The sequence below is a fragment of the Enhydra lutris genome, unplaced genomic scaffold, assembly GCF_002288905.1.
Source record: "Enhydra lutris kenyoni isolate GAN:26980312 unplaced genomic scaffold, ASM228890v2 scaffoldscaffold1, whole genome shotgun sequence".
Lineage (NCBI taxonomy): Eukaryota > Metazoa > Chordata > Mammalia > Carnivora > Mustelidae > Enhydra > Enhydra lutris.
Window position 1 is genome coordinate 63,084,921 of NW_019154085.1, and position 19,973 is coordinate 63,104,893.

The window sequence follows — 19,973 nt, forward strand, 5'->3', positions numbered from 1 at the left end:
TTACTTACATGATGCGAATTAACACTGACCCAGCACCTCATTTGTGCCAGGTACTGTGGAAGTTACTTGCAGTACAAAGATATGTATCACCACAGTTCTTATTCTCGAGTTGCTCACAAGATTAGCAAGTAGGATAGACAGATACACAACAGAGAAATAGAGTGCGATGCATACCTTTCATTGTATGCAGCCATTAATTCTAGTTGGGGAAAATCCAGAGGGCTTTCCAGAATTAAGAGTTGTTTGCTATAGTGAGCATCAGAGCAACAATATATTTTTGTGGAGTGAATACATGGACAAAGTCTTGAATATTGATTCAAAGGTCATTTTGTTTTGTTAGATTTTGCAGAGAATGGCAAGGAGAAGAAGGTAATTTCAAACAAGAAATGTTGGTGTCCAAGGACAGAAATTTCATGGAGCAGTGTGACTAGAACTGAGCTGAGTCATGGGGAATTAGACTGATGAAATGAGTCTGATCAAGGCTGTCCAATTGCACATGATATATTTAAGACTGCCTTTTTTCCTCCCATGGAAATGTGTTTCAGAGGGTAATTCTAGTGATACAGATGAAATAATAGGACAGGAAGTGGGAGGTCAAGATTGGAGATGGATTTAGGGGATAAAACCCATAGGATTTGGCAGTAAATTTGACGAGGGCCTTCCTATTAGAGAAGTTGAGAATGAATCCAAGCTTCTCATAAGCTACTTGTGAGCTTGTATGGTTGGGAGGAAAGTAGCCTGGATTTTTGGAAGCCAGGGAATGACAGAGCTTAAAGAATTAGGAAATATTGCAGACAATCAAGTGAGATAGGGTCACTGAACTTAGCAAATAAGAGAACATCAATGATATTTGAAAAAGAGAAAGGTAGGGGAAGAAACCAGAAAGGAGATATTTGAAGGTGACTGAGCAGTGGAAAATGGGAAGACAGTGAGTATAATCTAATCTATCTTTTAAAGATTGGCAATGAATTCAAGGACAGAAACTCAAGGAAGAGATGAGATCAAAGGAACGTTTAAAATATACATGATTTTATTTTATTTTAGGATGGGAGTCTTCTCCTTTTATGTGAGTTTGTGGGAAGGGCTTCTGAAGGAGAAAGTGTAACACAGGGTGGAGGCAATAGTTGCTCCATCAGAGACCATGAGGATTTGCGAAGAGACCGTACAGAAAGAACAGTTGGGGGCATACACATCTATCCCCCAGAGACTTTAATATCCCTAGGTACGTTGTGCGATGTTTTCCAGTGGAGAAAATTATGTTATCATGGTGTTCATGAGTTAGGATATTTGCAAAAATCTACATACATATCCATTTTGACTCTAGCTAAACTAGAAACTCCCTATTCTTATTTCTTTATTTAACAGGTATTTACTGAGCACCTACTCTATGCTAGGTTCCATGATGAAGGTGGGCTATACTTTGGTAAATGAAATGGACTAATCCCTCTCAGCTACATTTAAAAATTGAGCATTGTTCACATAAGGTATTCTCTGTAGACCTTTCTGTGGTAGTATACATTTAGTCTACTGAGCAGTATATGCTTTGGTTGGGAATTATCATATGTTCTTTATCCCAAATACAGTAAAGGTAAAAGTATTAAATAAAAGAATATTCATAAAGCAGCAAATAACTATTATTTTAACATAGATATTATAATTGAGAGGGAAAATGGGAGTCTAGAAGTAAATCTTCACTTATAAACATTTTGTACTCACTGTGGCCTTAAAGTGAGTGAGACCTGGTTTAGTGTTTCATCTGTTCCCAAAGACTTCATAAGCTAATGATGCAACTACAGAAGTGCTTCCAAATGATTTGGAAGATTCTTCCAGGTAGCATTAAATTCAGAAGTGTATCTTCCTAAAACACAGCTTGGAGCAATCATAGTTCAAGAGGATGAATGCTCTATAATTAGAAGTAGACCTCCATAGGTCAGTGTGGGATGCAGAAGCAGATTGGTCTAACCTTCAGGCCAGCGCTGAAGGAAGAGAATCCTCCAGGACCAAGGGAGAGGACTCAGACACTTGTGGCTATGCCATTAACTTATGCCCAGTGGAAAGGTATTGGTAGTTAAGACCAGCTCTATCATGGATACCTATTCTTAGTACTTCAATAAACAATATCATTAATTTTAAAGTAAAACCAAAGAAAACATTTTTTCAGACACAGTTAAGGAGATTTAGTGTAATAATCAAGAACATAGACTGTGTTGCCAACTGCCTGAATTCTCCTAGTCCAGGATCAGTCCTTACTATCTGTGCGAGTGGCAAGCTACTTAAACGCTGCATTCAATGACCTTATCCGAAAGATAGGAATAATCTCTCTGTTGGTATGAAGATTGAGTAAGAAAATGCATCTAAAACCCTATGAACAGTGTTTTCCTATGGTTAAACACTCAACAAATGATATCTATTATTAGCATGACCTGAATTACAAAGCTCCAAATAACATTTCTACTCATTCTAGGGTTCACTCATTGCAAAAATAAGTATACTTTGCCCCTAACTAGCTTAGTAATATATTATTTTATTCCAAAAAGGTGTAAGTTTAACCACTCAATTTATTTAAAAATATTGATGCAGACAGAATTATAGTAGTAATTGTGCTGTTATCACCTTATGTTTTTGAGCACTTTGAACTTCCAAATAGCTTTTGAGTCCTCATTACGTTCCTACAAGCACCAGAGGACAGTTGACCCCCTTTTACAAATTAGGAAATGGAATAATATAGAGTTAGTGACTTGCCAATTAAAGTTAAGGCCACCAAACTTTTAGGTTAGTTCTCCAAAGAAATCAACCCAAACTCTAAAAGTTATTGAGCACACATTTGTGCCTAACACTGCAGTTGGCCTCAGAAGACTAAAATTATATAAAATACAATCTCTAATCAAAGAAACTTATTTTCTAATTGGGGAGATATGATTTTATATTGCTAGTTTTTCCCAGTTTTTAAAGCTCTTCAAAATCTGTCTAAGCCACCATTCCTTATTATTAATTTTCAGTGGAAACCCTGATTTCTAACTGATCTATTATTCTTACTATTGCATGAGTCAAGAAACTTTATGAAGTTTTAAAAACAATTCCTTAGGTTATTTGAATATACTTTGTGGATTGAAGTCTGCAGGGACTTACATAAGTGTTGAATATGACCCATGCAATGCCTTTCCTGCATTTGGGGACAAACATGGGACAAGTATAGAAAGATAGCCCAAGGATTTGTCCTGGAATGGGGGATAGTGGTGCATAAGTGTGCACCTCATGGGGGAGGCAAAACAAATACAGGTCTCCCTTTTCTATGTCTCTTCATTTGCAGTCTGTTCTTTGTTTTCTGGAAACTGAGGCAGTCTGCTCCTTGTATACTCCTATAGCTTCATCTCCTGTGACTTTATATCACAGAAACACATCCTATTTATAAACACATCCTGTTGTGTCTTGTCTCTAGGTTTCTGTATATTTATTCTTTCTGACTGGAATGTTCTTTAGAAAAAAAGTTTCCTAACTTCTTCAAGGAGTTTACTGTATCAAGAATTTAATGAGACAGTTTAAAAATAAAACAGAAAATACAAAATCTGTCACTTTTCCAGATAAACCTATAAAGCAATTCATTACAAAGGGCAGAAGGCAGACAACACAAAAGGACTAACAGTGGAATATGTTGCTAGTAATTCTTACAAGAAAACACTGGCCAACAGAGTGTTGGGAATGCTATTAGTAATAATAATAATAATGACAATTTATTAAATATTTATAATTTTTCAGCTTCTATGATAACTACTTCACATTTATTGTCTCATTTTATACTCCACAGGAAGTATGAAGTAGGTGATTTTATCCTCATTTTTGAGATGAGACTTGAGGACTGGATAGTCAGGTAAGGCCACATGGTATGTGGCAAAAATGGAATCATAAAACACAATGTCTGGCTCTAGAGAATAATCTATTATGAATAACACTATAATTATGGGTTTACATGTCTAAAAACAAATGCTTAGATAATGGATAAGAAACAATGACCATTTATAACTTTAACTCAAGGCACTGATATAATTTCAATAATGATCCATTATAGATAAGGCTCATTATTGAAATCCAGGCATGGAAACATTAACAAATTCAAATGGAACAGGTTAGCAGAACCCATGGCAGGTAACACTGTGAGTCAATAAGGTATGTCCCAACATGGAAATTCATATTTAAAAGTTGAAAATTATCTTTCTAAAATCTAAATATATATATAGTTGGCCCTTGAACAATGTGGGGGGGGGTGGAGGGTGCCGACCTCCTGTGCAGTCAAAAATCTGCATATAACTTTTGGCTCCCCCCAAACTCAAGTATTAATAGCCTACTGTTGATGAGAAACTTTACTGATAACAAAAACGGTTGATTAATACACATGTATTTTGTATATATATTATATACTATATTCTTACAATAAAGTTAGAGAAAAGAAAATGTTATTAAGAAAGTAATAAGGAGGAGAAAATACATTTATGGTACTGTATTGTATTTATAAAAAAAAAAATCAGTGTATAAATGGTCCCATATAGTTCAAACCCATGTAGTGGGAGGGTCAATCATATATATGTGTGTGTGTATACATATGTATATATGTATTTGCATACACACATATGATAATTACCATACATGTATGTAAAACTATGGCTCATTTGCATCCTCCATTATTTAGTACAATCTCTGGCACATGGTAACTGCTGAATAAATGAAGGTAGGCAAAAGAATAAAGGCTAAAATAGGAAGAACCAAAATGATGAGATTCCTTTAATACCCTATAAGCTGCATTCCTAATTTAGAATTAAGAATCTTCATCTTTTAAGGCATCTGTCTTCAGTTTAAATCCACTAAAGGAAGAGCATCATACAAAGTGTGCCTTGCTTTGAAGAGAATACATATAAGACTAAAAAAGCAATGAGGAGAAATAACTTTATATGGGTTTATTTTTGACCAAAAAGGAAGAAATAAATGGTGAGCTAAAGTGCCAGAAAATTTGTGACAATATGGTGATTTATAAAAGAATATTTACAGAAAGTCAACTCAAAAATGAATGAAAGAAACTGAAATGTAATGGGGATGAATAGAAGTTTCAGTATTGAATATAAAAATTCAACTGGTTGAGATACAATTGCATTTCAATAGCTATTCTTGTAGAAAAAGATGAAGGATAATTACTTTCCTAGAAACCCAACATAGGGGCACTTGGGTGGCTCAGTCAGTTAAGCAGCTGCCTTCAGCTCAGATCATGATCCCAAGGTCCTAGGATGGAGCCCCGTGTCTGGCTCCCTGCTCAGTGGAGAGCCTGCTTTTCCCTCACCCTTTGCCTCTGCCTTTGCCTGTGCCTCTGCCAGCTACTCTGCCTATTTGTGCTCTCTCTCTGTCTCTCTGTCAGATAAAAAAAAAATAAAATCTAAAAGAAAAAAAAAAAGAGAGACCAAACATAAATTGACAAGGTAAATGTCTAATAAAGAAAAAAAAAAAAGGGAGTAGAAGGCTGAGATGACATCAGGTAGCAGGGGATCAGCTAGATAGTTTATCAAACCATTCCGAACACCTACAAATCCAACAGGAGATCAAAGAGAAGAAGAGCAGCAATTCTAGAAACAGAAAATCGACCACTTTCTGAAAGGTAGGACCTGCGGAGAAGTGAATCCAAAGCAACGGGAAGACAGACCGCAGGGGGAGGGTCCAGCTTTCGGCAAGCGGCAGAGCAACGGAGCACAAAATCAGAACTTCTAATTAAAAGTTTGCTCCACTGAGGGACATCGCTCCAGAGGCTAAGCCGGGATGAAGCCCACGTGGGGTCACAGAAGGATCAGGGGTGTCTGAGTGTTGCAAAGGTCACAGGTATTAGCGCAGGGAAGCCAGCTACAGAGACGGAGCCAAGGAGTGAGCTCTTAACTTGGGGTTACCTTATTGTGATCTGGGGTACAGGCCACTGCTCTGTGAGTAGGGTCCCCATAAGATCTGGGAAGACCCCCCTGGAAGAGTTAGGGATCTGTGGGTTTCGGAGACTCCAGGCGGGGCTGTGTGCCAGAGACAGAGAAGCTTGGTCACAGGCTGGGTGAGCTCGGAGCGCGGCCAGAGGCCAGGGAGACCAGAGTGATTGAGCGCTTTTCTCCTAGGGCGCACTGAGGAGTGGGGCCCTGAGCTCTTGGCTCCTCTGGGCCAGAGATTGGGAGGCCGCCATTTTCATTCCCATCCTCCGGAACACTATGGAAAGTGTTCAGGGAACAAAAGCTTCCAAAAGCGAACCGAGCAGATTACTTAGCCTGGCCCCTGGTAAGGGTGGTACAATTCTGCCTTGGGCAAAGACAATTGAGAATCACTACAACAGGCCCCTCCCCCAGAAGATTAACAAGAAATCTCACCAAGACCAAGTTCACCTGCCAAGGAGAACGGGAGAATTCCAGAGAAAGAGAAAGCAAAGCATGGAATTCATGGCTTTCTCCCCATGATTCTTTAGTCTTGCAAAGTTAATTAATTTTTTTAATTTTATTTTTTTCTTCTGCTAATATTTTTTAACTTTTACTCTTTTAATGTTTTTTAACTAGTTTATCTTAACAATATCTTTCATTAAAAAAATCTTTTTTGAACCTTCATTATTATAGTCATATTTTATCCTTCATTGTATCTAACTTTATTTTTTGTATACACATAGGGTTTTTCTTCTAAAAATATTTGGGGTACAACTTCTTCTAATAGATCAAAATACACCCTAAATCTAGCACAGGGCTCTGTTCTAGTCTCCAGCCTGAGCAAATTCTCTCCACTTTCTTTTTCTTTATTCTCCCAACCAACTTATCAACTCTTTTTTTAGAAATTTAAATAAATAAATAAATAAATAAATAAATAAATAAATAAAAAATTTTTCATCTTTTACTAATATTCCATCCCTTCATTGTGTTTACCCTTATATATGTTTTTTATTCTTTAAAATTTGGGGAAGTAGTTTCTTCTAAGAGACCAAAATACTCCCAAAATTAAGTGGGTGACCCTGTTCTAATCACCAGTCTAATATATATATTTTCTTTTTTATATTTCTTCTTTATTTGTTTTCTTTTTTAATTTTTTTTTTCTGAACTTCTTTTTACTCCCTTTCTTCCCACCACAATTTGGGGTCTCTTCTGATTTGGCTAAAGCACATTTTCCAGGGGTCTTTGTCACCCTTTTAGTATTTTATTCATTCCTTCATATATTCTTCTCTGGATAAAATGACAAGGTGGAAAAACTCACCACAAAAAAAAAAGGAACAAGAGGCAGTACCAAAGGCTAAGGACCTAATCAATATGGACATTGGTAATATATCTTATCTAGAGTTCAGAATGACAATTCTCAAGATGCTAGCCGGCTTGAAAAAGGCATGGAAGATATTAGAGGAACTATGTCTGGAAAAATAAAAGCCCTTTCTGGAGAAATAAAAGAACTAAAATCTAACAAAGTTGAAATTTAAAAAGCTATTAATGAGGTGAAATAAAAAATGGAAATCCTGAAAGCAGCCCGGGACAAGAAGTCTGTAACATACAATGGTAAAAAATATTAGATTGGCAGCAGACTTATCCACAGAGACCTGGCAGGCAGAAAGAACTGGCATGATATATTCAGAGCACTAAATGAGAAAAACAATGCAGCCAAGAATACTATATCCAGCTAGGCTATCATTGAAAATAGAAGGAGAGATAAAAAGCTTCCAGAACAAACAAAAACTAAAGGAATTTGTAAACACCAAACCAGCTCTATAGGAAATATCGAAAGGGGTCCTCTAAGCAAAGAGAGAGCCTAAAAGTAGTAGACCAGAAAGAAACTGAGACAATATACAGTAATAGTCACCTTACAGGCAATTCAATGGCACTAAATTCATATCTCTCAATAGTTACCCTGAATGTAAATGGGCTAAATGCCCCAATCAAAAGACACAGGGTATCAGAATGGATTAAAAAAACCAAACCCATCAATATGCTGTCTACAAGAAACTCATTTTAGACCCAAATACAGATTTAAAGTGAGGGGATAGAAAACAATTTACCATGCTAATGGACATCAAAAGAAAGCTAGGGTGGCAATCCTTATTTCAGATCAATTAGATTTTAAGCCAAAGACTATAATAAGAGATGAGGAAGGACACTATATCATACTCAAAGGGTCTGTCCAACAATTTTAAATATCTATGCCACTAACATAGGAGCAGCCAACTATATAAACCAATTAATAACAAAATCAAAGAAACACATCGACAATAATACAATAATAGTAGGGGACTTCAACACTCTCCTCACTGAAATGGACAGATCATCCAAGCAAAAGATCAACAAGGAAATAAAGGCCTTAAATGACATACTGGACCAGATGGACATCACAGATATGTTCAGAGCATTCCATCCTAAAGCAACAGTATACACTTTTTTCTCTAGTGCACATGAAACATTCTCCAGAATAGATCACATTCTGGGCCATAAATCAGGTCTCAACCAGTATGAAAAGATTGGGATCATTCCTTGCATATTTTCAGCCAACAATTCTCTGAAGCTAGAACTCAATCACAAGAGGAAATTTGGAAAGAACCCAAATACATGGAGACTAAATAGCATCCTTCTAAAGAATGAATGGGTCAACCAGGAAATTAAAGAATTGAAAAACTCATGGAAACAAATGATAATGAAAACACAATGGTTCAAAATCTGTGGGACACAGCAAAGTCAGTCCTGAGAGGAAAATATATAGTGATACAAGCCTTTCTCAAGAAACCAGAAAGGTCTCAAATACACAACCTAACCCTACACCTAAAGGAGCTGGAGAAAGAACAACAAAGAAAACCTAAACCCAGAAGGAGAAGAGAAATAATAAAGATCAGAGCAGAAATCAATGAAATAGAAACCAAAAAAACAATAGAACAAATCAACAAAACTAGGAGATGTTTCTTGGAAAGAATTAGTAAGATTGATAAACCCCTGGCCAGACTTACCAAAAAGAAGAGAAAGGACCCAAATAAATAAAATCATGAATGAAAGAGAAGAGATCACAACCAACACCAGAGAAATACAAACAATTATAAGAAAATATTATGAGCAACACTATGCCAGCAAATTTGACAATCTGGAAGAAATGGATGCATTCCTAGAGACATATAAACTACCAAAACTGAACCAGGAAGAAATAGAAAACCTGAACAGACCCATAACCAGTAAGGAGACTGAAGCAGTCATCAAAAATCTCCAAACAAACAAGAGCCGAGGGCCAGACGGCTTCCCAGGGGAATCCTACCAAACATTTAAAGAAGAATTAATTCCTATTCTCCTGAAACTGTTCCAAAAAATAGAAATGGAAGGAAAACTTCCAAACTCATTTTATGAGGCCAGAATTACCTTGATCCCAAAACCAGACAAGGATCCCATCAAAAAAGAGAATTACAGACCAATATCCTTGATGAACACAGATGTGAAAATTCTCACCAAAATACTAGCCAATAGGATTCAACAGTACATTAAAAGGATTATTCACCATGACCAAGTGGGATTTATTCCAGGGCTGCAAGTTTGGTTCAACATCCACAAATAAATCAATGTGATACAATACATTAATAAAAGAAAGATATTCTCAATAGATGCTGAAAAAGCATTTGACAAAGTACAGCATCCCTTCCTGATCAAAACTCTTCAAAGTGTAGGGATAGAGGGCACATACCTCAATATTATCAAAGCCATCTATGAAAAACCTACCGCAAATATCATTCTCAATGGAGAAAAACTGAGAACTTTTCTGCTAAGGTCAGGAACACGGCAGGGATGTCCATTATCACCACTGCTATTCAACATAGTACTAGAAGTCCTATCCTCAGCAATCAGACAACAAAAAGAAATTAAAGGCATCCAAATCAGCAAAGAAGTCAAACTATCACTCTTTGCAGATGATATGATACTATATGTGGAGAACCCAAAAGACTCCACTCCAAATCTGCTAGAACTTGTACAGGAATTCAGTAAAGTGTCGGGATATAAAATCAATGCACAGAAATCAGTTGCATGTCTATACACCAACAACAAGACAGAAGAGAGAGAAATTAAGGAGTCAATCCCATTTATAATTGTACCCCAAACCATAAGATACCTAGGAATAAACCTAACTAAAGAGGCAAAGAATCTATACTCAGAAAACTACAAAGTACTCATGAAAGAAATTGAGGAAGACACAAAGAAATGGAAAAATGTTCCATGCTCATGGATTGGAAGAACAAATATTGTGAAAATGCCCATGCTACCTAAAGCAATCTACACATTTAATACAATCCCTATCAAAATCCCACCAATTTTTTTCAAAGAAATGGAACAAATAATCCTAAAATTTATATGGAACCAGAAAAGACCTTGAATGGCCAGAAGAATATTGAAAAGGAAATTCAAAGTTGGCGGCCATCATAATTCCAGACTTTAAGCTCTATTACAAAGCTGTCATCATCAAGACAGTACTGGCACAAAAACAGACACATAGATCAATGGAACAGAATAGAGAGCTCAGAAATAGACCTTCAACTCTATGGTCAACTAATCTTCGACAAAGTAGGAAGAATGTCCAATGGAAAAAAGACAGCCTCTTCAACAACTGGTGTTGGGAAAATTGGACAGCCACGTGCAGAAAAATGAAACTAGACCATTTACTTACACCACACATGAAAATAGACTCAAAATGGATGAAGGACATCAATGTGAGAAAGGAATCCATCAAAATCCTTGAGGAAAACACAGGCAGCAACCTCTTTGACCTCAGCCACAGCAACTTCTTCCTAGGAACATTGCCAAAGGCAAGGGAATCAAGGGCAAAAATGAACTATTGGGACTTCATCAAGATCAAAAGCTTTTGCACAGCAAAGGAAACAGTTAACAAAACCAAAACACAACTGATAGAATGGGAGAAGATATTTGCAAATGACGTATCAAATAAAGGGCTAGTATCCAAAATCTATAAAGAGCTTAGCAAACTCAACACCCAAAGAACAAATAATCAAATCAAGAAATGGGCAGAGGACATGAACAGACATTTCTGCAAAGAAGACATCCAGATGGCCAACAGACACATGAAAAAGTGCTCCACATCACTCGGCATCAGGGAAATACAAATCAAAACCACAATGAGATACCACCTCACACCAGTCAGAATGGCTAAATGACAGATGCTGGCAAGGATGCGGAGAAAGGGGAACCCTCCTACACTGTTGGTGGAAATGCAAGCTAGTGCAACCACTCTGGAAAACAGCATGGAGGTTCCTCAAAAAGTTGAAAATAGAGCTACCCTATGACCCAGCAATTGCACTACTGGGTATTTACCCTAAGGATACAAACATAGTGATCCGAAGGGGCACGTGCACCCAAACGTTCATAGCAGCAATGTCCACAATAGCCAAACTATGGAAAGAACCTAGATGTCCATCAACAGATGAATGGATAAAGAAGATGTGGTATATATATACAATGGAATACTATGCAGCCATCAAAGAAATGAAATCTTGCCATTTGCTACAACGTGGATGGAACTAGAGGGTATTATGCTTAGCGAAATAAGTCAGTCAAAGAAAGACAACTATCATATGATCTCCCTGATATGAGGAAGTGGAGATGTAACATGGGGGGGGTGGTTGGGGTAGAAAAGGAATAAAAGGAAACAAGATGGGATCAGGAGGGAGACAAACCATAAGAGACTCTTAATCTCACAAAACAAACTGAGGGTTGCCAGGGGGAGGGGGGGATGGAGAGGGTGGTGGGGTTATGGACATTGGGGAGGGTATGTGCTATAGTGAGTGTTGTGAAGTGTAAACCTGGTGATTCACAGACTATACCCCTGGGGCTAATAATATATTATATGTTTATAAAAAAATTTAAAAAATTATTAAAAGAAAAAAGAAAAACAACAAGATCTAACACAGTATTAGGTTGAATTAGGAGAATAATGGAGTTTGGATCATGGGAAATAAAACTATATTTTCAAATGTGCTCTCATCAGAGCAAGTATGATAATGAGAATCCTTTCATTTCATTAAACAGAGTTAAATGGGATGGAAAAGTCTAATCTGAGTGCCTACTTTGTAGCAAACATACTCAAGTGTGTCACAATGTAAAAGGAGAGACATGCATGCATATCAGTAGTTAGAACAAAATGTCACCATACTTTGTGAGATGTATGAGCCTAGAGCATGAGTTGCTTATAACCTATGCTCTGCCTTCTGTCTCTGGGATCCAAAAGAGAAGCCATCCATTCTGCCTGGGGTGCAGAAGTTTTCATGATCACTAGTTCCGAAGAGCTGAAACATTGTTTCTCATATTTAAGAACTCTGTACTTCAGGCACTTCCCCGCCCCCAAGGACCCAGTGCTTGCACTCTAATTACAAAAGCAGGGACTCTGAGTTTGGCACAGGCAGCCCCAGCTTCATTCATCAGTATTCCCTACATCACGCCATGAGATCTGGTATTATTTATTCTGTTTAATTACAATTAAAGAAAATACTGGTATAATAAATGGGTTTATCAACTCCTACTAGGTCATGACTCATTATTTGAGAAATAGTGCCTCACATTTTCTCTAAAGTTTCTACCGCCCCCAATACTTAAATTTTCAATTAATGTAATGATAGTCCAAGATATAAAATGACACAGAATATGAAGAAATAGGACTGCCTCCAGTGGTTCAGTGGATAGTTACTTTTTAACAAAAAGATCAGTTTTTTTCTGTTAGCCCCGAAAAACAGTATAAATCATGTAAAATTTTTATAGACAAAGTATTTGTTATGGATGGTCTTTGTCATAAAAGTTTCTCTTTTTAAAGGTTTCTTTTTTTAATTCAATAGAGCATGCGGTAGCTATTAGTCTTCATCAAATAGTAAATGTACATCTGAAGATTCAAGACAAAAAAAAAAAGGGGGACTAGAAAAATACTGCCAAATTTATTTTAACAGTACTTTGAAACCAATTTTATAAAAATAAAAATCATTTTTAAAAAATCATCTGCCATTGGTTCTTTTGTAAACCCAAATCTTTAACAAACAACATTTGAACTGAGATAATACTCAAATTAAAGTCCTGAAAAAATTATAGAATGTTTTACAGAAATGATCTATCATTTTTTCCCCCTGAATCCATTATCTGTGGACATGTGAAATGAGATGAGGATCTGCCTACCATTATATCTCTGCACTCTTTCTCTCCCTGACTCATTACGCAAATCTGATTTACCCAAAGGAAGCAAGATACATATATATATTTATATGCAAGTAATAACACATGTATATACATATAAATTTCTACCTACCTACATTATAAAATCTTACCTCTTTGCTTTCTTCCAGATCTGATTCACTACTGAAGTCCTCTGTGTTTAAATTTTCAAAGTCAGACTCTCCTACAGCAATTGGTACAGTCACAGTAAGACTGGGATTGTTTATGAATGACATGTAATCACTTTCATCAATAATGTATTTTTCAACACTGCTGCCGGTTCCTATTCCACTTGTGGTTCCATTCACGTCTTTAAGATAGTCAAGATCTTTTCCAATTTCTGTTGTATGATTGGACATACAACTGTCTTTCTTATTGTTTAGATCATCAAGTGGTTTAATTTCATCTAAAATCTTCTGTTTTCTAACAAAGGATTGTTGAATAAATTCGTATATTTTTCTCTTCACGTAAGCTACTCCCTTGTGCATCCTGTCCACGGCTATTTGGAGATTGTTCATTTCATTATCATCATCCGTGGCTGCAAGATTGTCTGCACTAAATGAGCTCAGAAGCAAGGCCAGAAAGAGGTTCAGGACCTTAAAAATAGGACAGACATGATTATAATCTTACCCCAATGTAAAGAAGAGCAGATTGAGATCACTCCCTTCTTGATTTGTGATCTGGCTCAGTAGCTACTACACTCTACAACCTTGGGCAAAGACATGATTTCTGTTGGTCTCAGATTCTCCCACCTACAGAATGAAGGAGTCAAACGAGTTCATCTAAGGTTTTGCTATGTTTAAAATTGTATGATTATAAGATAACAGATTGAACTATGTACCGTATAAAAGTTCTAAGCTTAAAAATCATTGATGTTTGCCATTATGCCCTTAAATATATTCTATAGTTTCTCTTTTGGTAAACGATGTTGAGTTAGATATTAATTAAAACAAATCATTATGATCCAGAACAAGAATCAGTATCTTAACATAGGCATTAACACTTATTTTCTTAACCTATTATATTTCTTATACTCCACTATTGATTAATTAGGAGAACTGTTTATAAATAATCTCTAATATTTCCATAAGACTGACACTTAATATATGTATCTTTTGGAACATAATAAATTTTTCTATACTGTAAATAGTACTTCATGTTTTAAACTTAAGGGAGAGAAGAATTGATCGGTTACTCCATTTGGGTAATCTCAGGCATCATTAGCCCACCCTTATTTGACTGAGAACCATTACAGAATTGATTAACATAAGTTGGCTAACACACCTGCCATATGACCTAGAATGATTGAACGTTATATGCCATGAAGAGGCAAGGAAATGGAAAAATCACTATGAACACTTAAAAGACACCACCCTTCAGTCCTATACTGGCAAGTAAGATTAAGCTTTCTTTAAAAATTTTTTTCAGATTTCTCCCTCCCTTTTCTCTGAATTTGTAAAATATTCCCAGCATATCCTTCTAGGCCTGTCTTTAATTCTCTATTAAAATGCATTACTAAATGTGATGAAATGACTGACAAGGTTGATTTGAATATAAAAACTGTAGGGTCACTACTATATTGCTGTGTGAGACCCTATGCATATATAAAGCTAAACACTTCATAAATTATTAACCATAGTTTTTGTTTTGGACAAAATGGTCACCATTCTGTTATACTCTTAATCTATTTCTGAAATACATATCTTAAATGGGTACACACCACCAAGTTTCCAATCACCATGACCATCATGAAGACAGTAAGGCACATGGCTTGACCAGCGACTTCCATACAGTCCCACATGGTTTCTATCCACTCTCCACACAGCACGCGGAACACAATCAGGAAAGAGTGGAAGAAGTCATTCATGTGCCAGCGTGGGAGCTCACAGCTGGTGGAGATCTTGCAGACACAATCTTTGTAGCTTTTACCAAAGAGCTGCATACCGACCACGGCAAAAATGAAGACGATGATGGCCAACACCAAGGTGAGGTTACCCAGAGCCCCCACTGAATTGCCGATGATCTTTATTAGCATATTTAATGTTGGCCAAGATTTTGCCAACTTGAAAACTCGGAGCTGGAAAATAAAAAAAAAACCTTAATATATATTGTTATGATCTTTTCATATATTGATCATGATTAATATTGAATCTCTTACAACATCTGTCCTGCCCATGAACCCACTCAGGCTCATGGCTAATTTTTGGACCCCCTAGGAAGAATCTCATTCTTCCATATTTTAACCAGGTAGATTGTTTTCCCTAAGAGTGAATTTTTTTAGATTACTTGGGGTCCAACTGTCCTTCATTTGTTTTGTGAATGTGGTTCTAAGGCATGCCAGGCCTGACACTAATATTAGCATCTGAATCACAATAATCTCTGTTGAAAAGTTACTTGTTTGTAAATAGCATGCAAAGTGACATCATATAGAGCCCCTGCTATAGGAAGAGACAAGTGTTTATTATTCATTAATACTCCTTTGGACCATTGACAGAGCTAGACGCCTGCATTTAAAAATTTGGAGATTTCTCACACCTATAGTTATTTCCCTGATTTGCAAAGACATATATGTAAATCAGTGGGCATGGTAAGTAATCCTACATATTTTTCTTCTCTAATTTAGGGAAGGAGCATATTTTCCACAGGTCCAATAAGGAATTTTCTGTGTGCCCACCTTGCCTCTGACCACCATTTACCATACAAAGGGCTGTTTATATTTTCAAGTTACTATTAAAATGTGATATATTTTCATTAAAAATATTTTCTTCAATCCAAAAATATTAACTGTAGTCATCTCTAGAAACAATAGTTAGTAACAATGGCAAATGATTATATATTAAACTTCACCTATTTTTTTAAATAAAGTTTTTTTCGAAATAAGTGGAGATATTTTTTTTTTCATTCAGGGATAGTTTTGATGATGCAAATGTTACACAAAAGTTTAAAATGTAAATAGTTGTGTAGTAAAACCTATGAGAGTAGTAAATAAGAGCCCTGCTTGTTGGACAGGTTTTGTTTCTGTTGCTGGGGTTTTTTTGTTTTTGTTTTTTTACCAGTCGGAATGAACGGAGAACTGATAATCCTTCCACATTGGCAAGGCCAAGTTCTACCAGGCTAAGCGTCACAATAAAACCATCAAAGATATTCCAGCCTTCTTGGAAATAATAGTAAGGATCCATGGCAATAATTTTCAGAAACATTTCTGCTGTAAAGATCCCAGTGAAAACCTAAGATCAAAACAAAATTACTTTAATTCCATCAGATAGTGATAAAATAGAATGACTTAGTATTTGATCATAGAACAAAATGTTTATGCTAATTTCCCCACAATGATTCTGTTACTAGATACATTTCTGTAGTAATTTATAGTTTATAAAAGAGCTTCCATTTACTTTATTTCATTTTATTGCCACAGAAGTTTATAGAGTCACTAGTGCAGGTAATACAAACATTACTTTACCAGTGACTTGCCTGGTATCATACAACTAGAAAATGGCAAAACTAGGATTTGAGCCCCAACCTATTTTTAACTTCCATCACATCAAACTGCCTGTCCCTCCAGACTTTATGCAGCACAGGTACTCACAACATCTTGCCCCTGAACATTTTATTTATCTATAAGCAAATTCCCATCTTCCTCAAATCTGATCATTATTATACACATATATCTATTACTATGATATGTGTGTTACTATTATCAATTTGTGAGAAAAAGTCAATTTACTTCCATGGTATAAATATCGAAGCTTTAAAACCGTAAATACTATAATGCAGGATGCTTTACATGTCTTGCTTTTTACCATCAAAAATCTTAAACCTCAAAACAAATACTATGAAAAATCCATACATTCCTTTAAAGTCCTCTTTCTTTCAACAAATAAAAGCTAGTATTCCTAAATTGAGTCAACTGACAAACACTTTAATAATTCATGTTTTTTAAGCACAGAAGAGGAGGACTTAGGTGACAGCCTTTACCAAAAATGCCTCACAAATCAAATAAAACACAAAATGTACTGCAGGTTTTCAATATTTGATGGTTTAGATATAGAAGAGATGGATAAAACAGCACATATCTTACTTAGATCTTGGAAGTGGAAAAGCTGAACATGTTTTTGAGTTGTTATATTTTCACTTATAATGATGATGATTAAGCAAAACAAAAAGATCTTACCCCCTCCCCTTTTTAAGCCTTCATCAGCTAGGGAAACTGCGTTAATATCATTTCAAAAAGCGTGTCCTTAAATTGCTTCTGCATCTTGAAAAAATTATAAATATCAATATTGACTTTTCCAGTAGTATTCTAGGCCTATGCCTATTGCTGTCTTTCTCAGTTTATGCTTTGACATTAAGGGCCATTATGGTGGGCAAAAAAGTAAGGTGTAGCCAGCTAGATACAATTCTCGTCTTTTGGGAACCAGGTGGTAGAAAGAGTGCTTTAAGCTATTATTAAATGGAAACAGTTTCTCAAACAGAAAATTCAAAGATTGAACACATTTACCTTCCAATATGCTTACCAAGTTTCCTACTGTAAGCACATTATTGAAATGTTCTGTCATTGGATAGTGTTCCATGGCCATGAAAAGAGTATTTAAGACAATGCAGATGGTGATGGCCAGGTCAACAAATGGGTCCATCACAACCAGGTTGACAATATGTTTCACTTTTAACCAATATGGTGAACAGTCCCAGATCAAGAATATGTTGGAAAATTTATACCAACAGGGTGGGCATTTCTGTCTGGATTCTTCAAGTTCTAAATTAAAAAAAAAAAAAAAAAAAAAGAACCACCAAAAGATATATTTTCATACACACATATATTTATTTCAGATGCACTAGACTTGTTTTTCAGTAGTCAACACATTTTTATGTGCTAAAGAGTCAATCTCTTTTGTACTTAAAAAAAAAAAAACTATAGAATTTATTCTTTAGAAACCTGAAGATATTTTGTCAACATACACATAGAGCAGAGATAGCACAGAATAGTATTTTTCTCATATGCATTGACAATATGGCTCAGCACTTGGCCTGAAGTGAATGGTCTTTTAAATGAAGTTTCAATAGGAACACGGGATGCAGAAATGTAGATACTGTGTGTAATCTTATGTTAGTATCTGTCTAAACTGTCAACCTAAAGCAACAAGAGATAGGGTAGGAATGAATATGAGTCAAGAATCATCTTTAAATTTGTTTTCTTGGGGCACCTGGGTGGCCCAGTCCATTAAGGATCTGCCTTCAGCTAAGGTCATGATCCCAGGGTCCTGGGATCGAGCCCCACATCAGACTCCTTGCTCAGCGGGAAGCCTGCTTCTCCCTCTCCCACTCCCCCTGCTTGTGTTCCCTCTCTTGCTGTCTCTCACTCTCTCTCTCTGTCAAACAAATAAATAAAATCTTTAAAAATTTTTTGTTTTCTTCTGTGAAATGACCCACTTCTTCCCTCCAATCTTGAGAATATTTAGAATGATGTTGAAGTCCTAAGCTAAATGGAACAAAAGAGAGGGTCACTATGACTAATGAGATTAGCAGCCCTAACAGAAATGCTTTATTCTGCATTTCCAAGGAATTGCCTGCCACACGCAGGAAAACAATCTTTAGATTTCCAATATTGTGCTTAAGTAATCTTTTTAAAGCTCCTAGACTATGTAAGTAGGTATAACAAATACTAAGTCTTCAATAAGATCTATTATATTCTCTTTAGAATGTCTTGTTTTCAATTTACAAATAGAGATATTTGTTTCAAGTGAGACAATATAAGCTTGATGAAAATAACTGAATGGAAATGGAATGTGGAACAAACCTTCTACTGTATTTGTTAAAATGCTGGCTATACTCATTGCTCGTTGCCTTTGGGAAGGATCTTCTAGAAAATCCATGGAAACATGGAAAGAACTTGACCTTCTCTTCCTCATCTCAGTCTCGGTGGTTGTTCCCTATAAAGAAAATGCTAATGTATTAAATGATTAACTTGAGCAATACGCTAAGAAAAGAACCAAGTGTGACACAGTGAATTTCATGAAACACATGCATCGTGCACTTTCGTATTTAGTTGGTGATGGCAGATATTGCTGACTTATTGTATCATTAACCTGGAATATCCAAACTGTCAACCATTTAGTCATACAGCAAAAACTGAGTTTTTTAACCTTCTAATTACATAATTTTACGAGATGTGATGTCATTTTGGTACAGTTAATAAATCTCTTAAGAGACATATTGAACAGTTCGCCTCACTTCTGAATTGATCATATACAACGAACAACCTGAAAAGTCATACACGTGGTCAGGCATTTTATTTTGAGAAGGTAGGCATTTATTTTTCAAGAAATACAAATGATTACAACACAGGTAGCCACCATCTCATTTTCTGTACACAAGACATAGATGGTCATTGACAACACAAACTGTATGTGAGAAACACACACATGCTGCATGGACAACAGTTTCATCCAGGGTACCAAAGCAATAAGTCATCTAATTCTGACTTCGTCATGCCTCATCATGCTGATATATTTCCAAGTAAGTTACCCATCTAATAAGAGGCAGCCTGTGTTCAGAAATTCCTCATCCTCGTATACATTCACAAACACGTAACACATGTTTGTACAGACAATTTTTTATCTGTCTGTGTTAATGATTTATTTATGTCTCATCACTTAGGTTCATTTTAAGAAGACATATCAGCATTTTTTTTTTTTCAGAAAGACATATGTGAATACTGGAAATTTTAAGATAACAATGAAGCTATCTATGTAGGCACAGTGTTCTTGA

General features: G+C 36.0%; 1 protein-coding gene across 1 annotated transcript in view; it reads right to left on the reverse strand.

Annotated features, from left to right (window-relative positions):
• The window catches only part of LOC111149777 (sodium channel protein type 1 subunit alpha), a 145,481-nt gene that overhangs the window by 36,036 nt on the left and 89,472 nt on the right, over nucleotides 1-19,973 (reverse strand). Inside the window, exons 13-17 of the mRNA XM_022507393.1 lie at nucleotides 19,003-19,135; nucleotides 17,723-17,961; nucleotides 16,262-16,435; nucleotides 14,929-15,285; nucleotides 13,322-13,804 (exon numbers count right to left, since the gene is read on the reverse strand). Coding sequence (XP_022363101.1) covers nucleotides 13,322-13,804; nucleotides 14,929-15,285; nucleotides 16,262-16,435; nucleotides 17,723-17,961; nucleotides 19,003-19,135 — 1,386 coding nt within the window. The remainder of the gene's footprint in view (nucleotides 1-13,321; nucleotides 13,805-14,928; nucleotides 15,286-16,261; nucleotides 16,436-17,722; nucleotides 17,962-19,002; nucleotides 19,136-19,973) is intronic.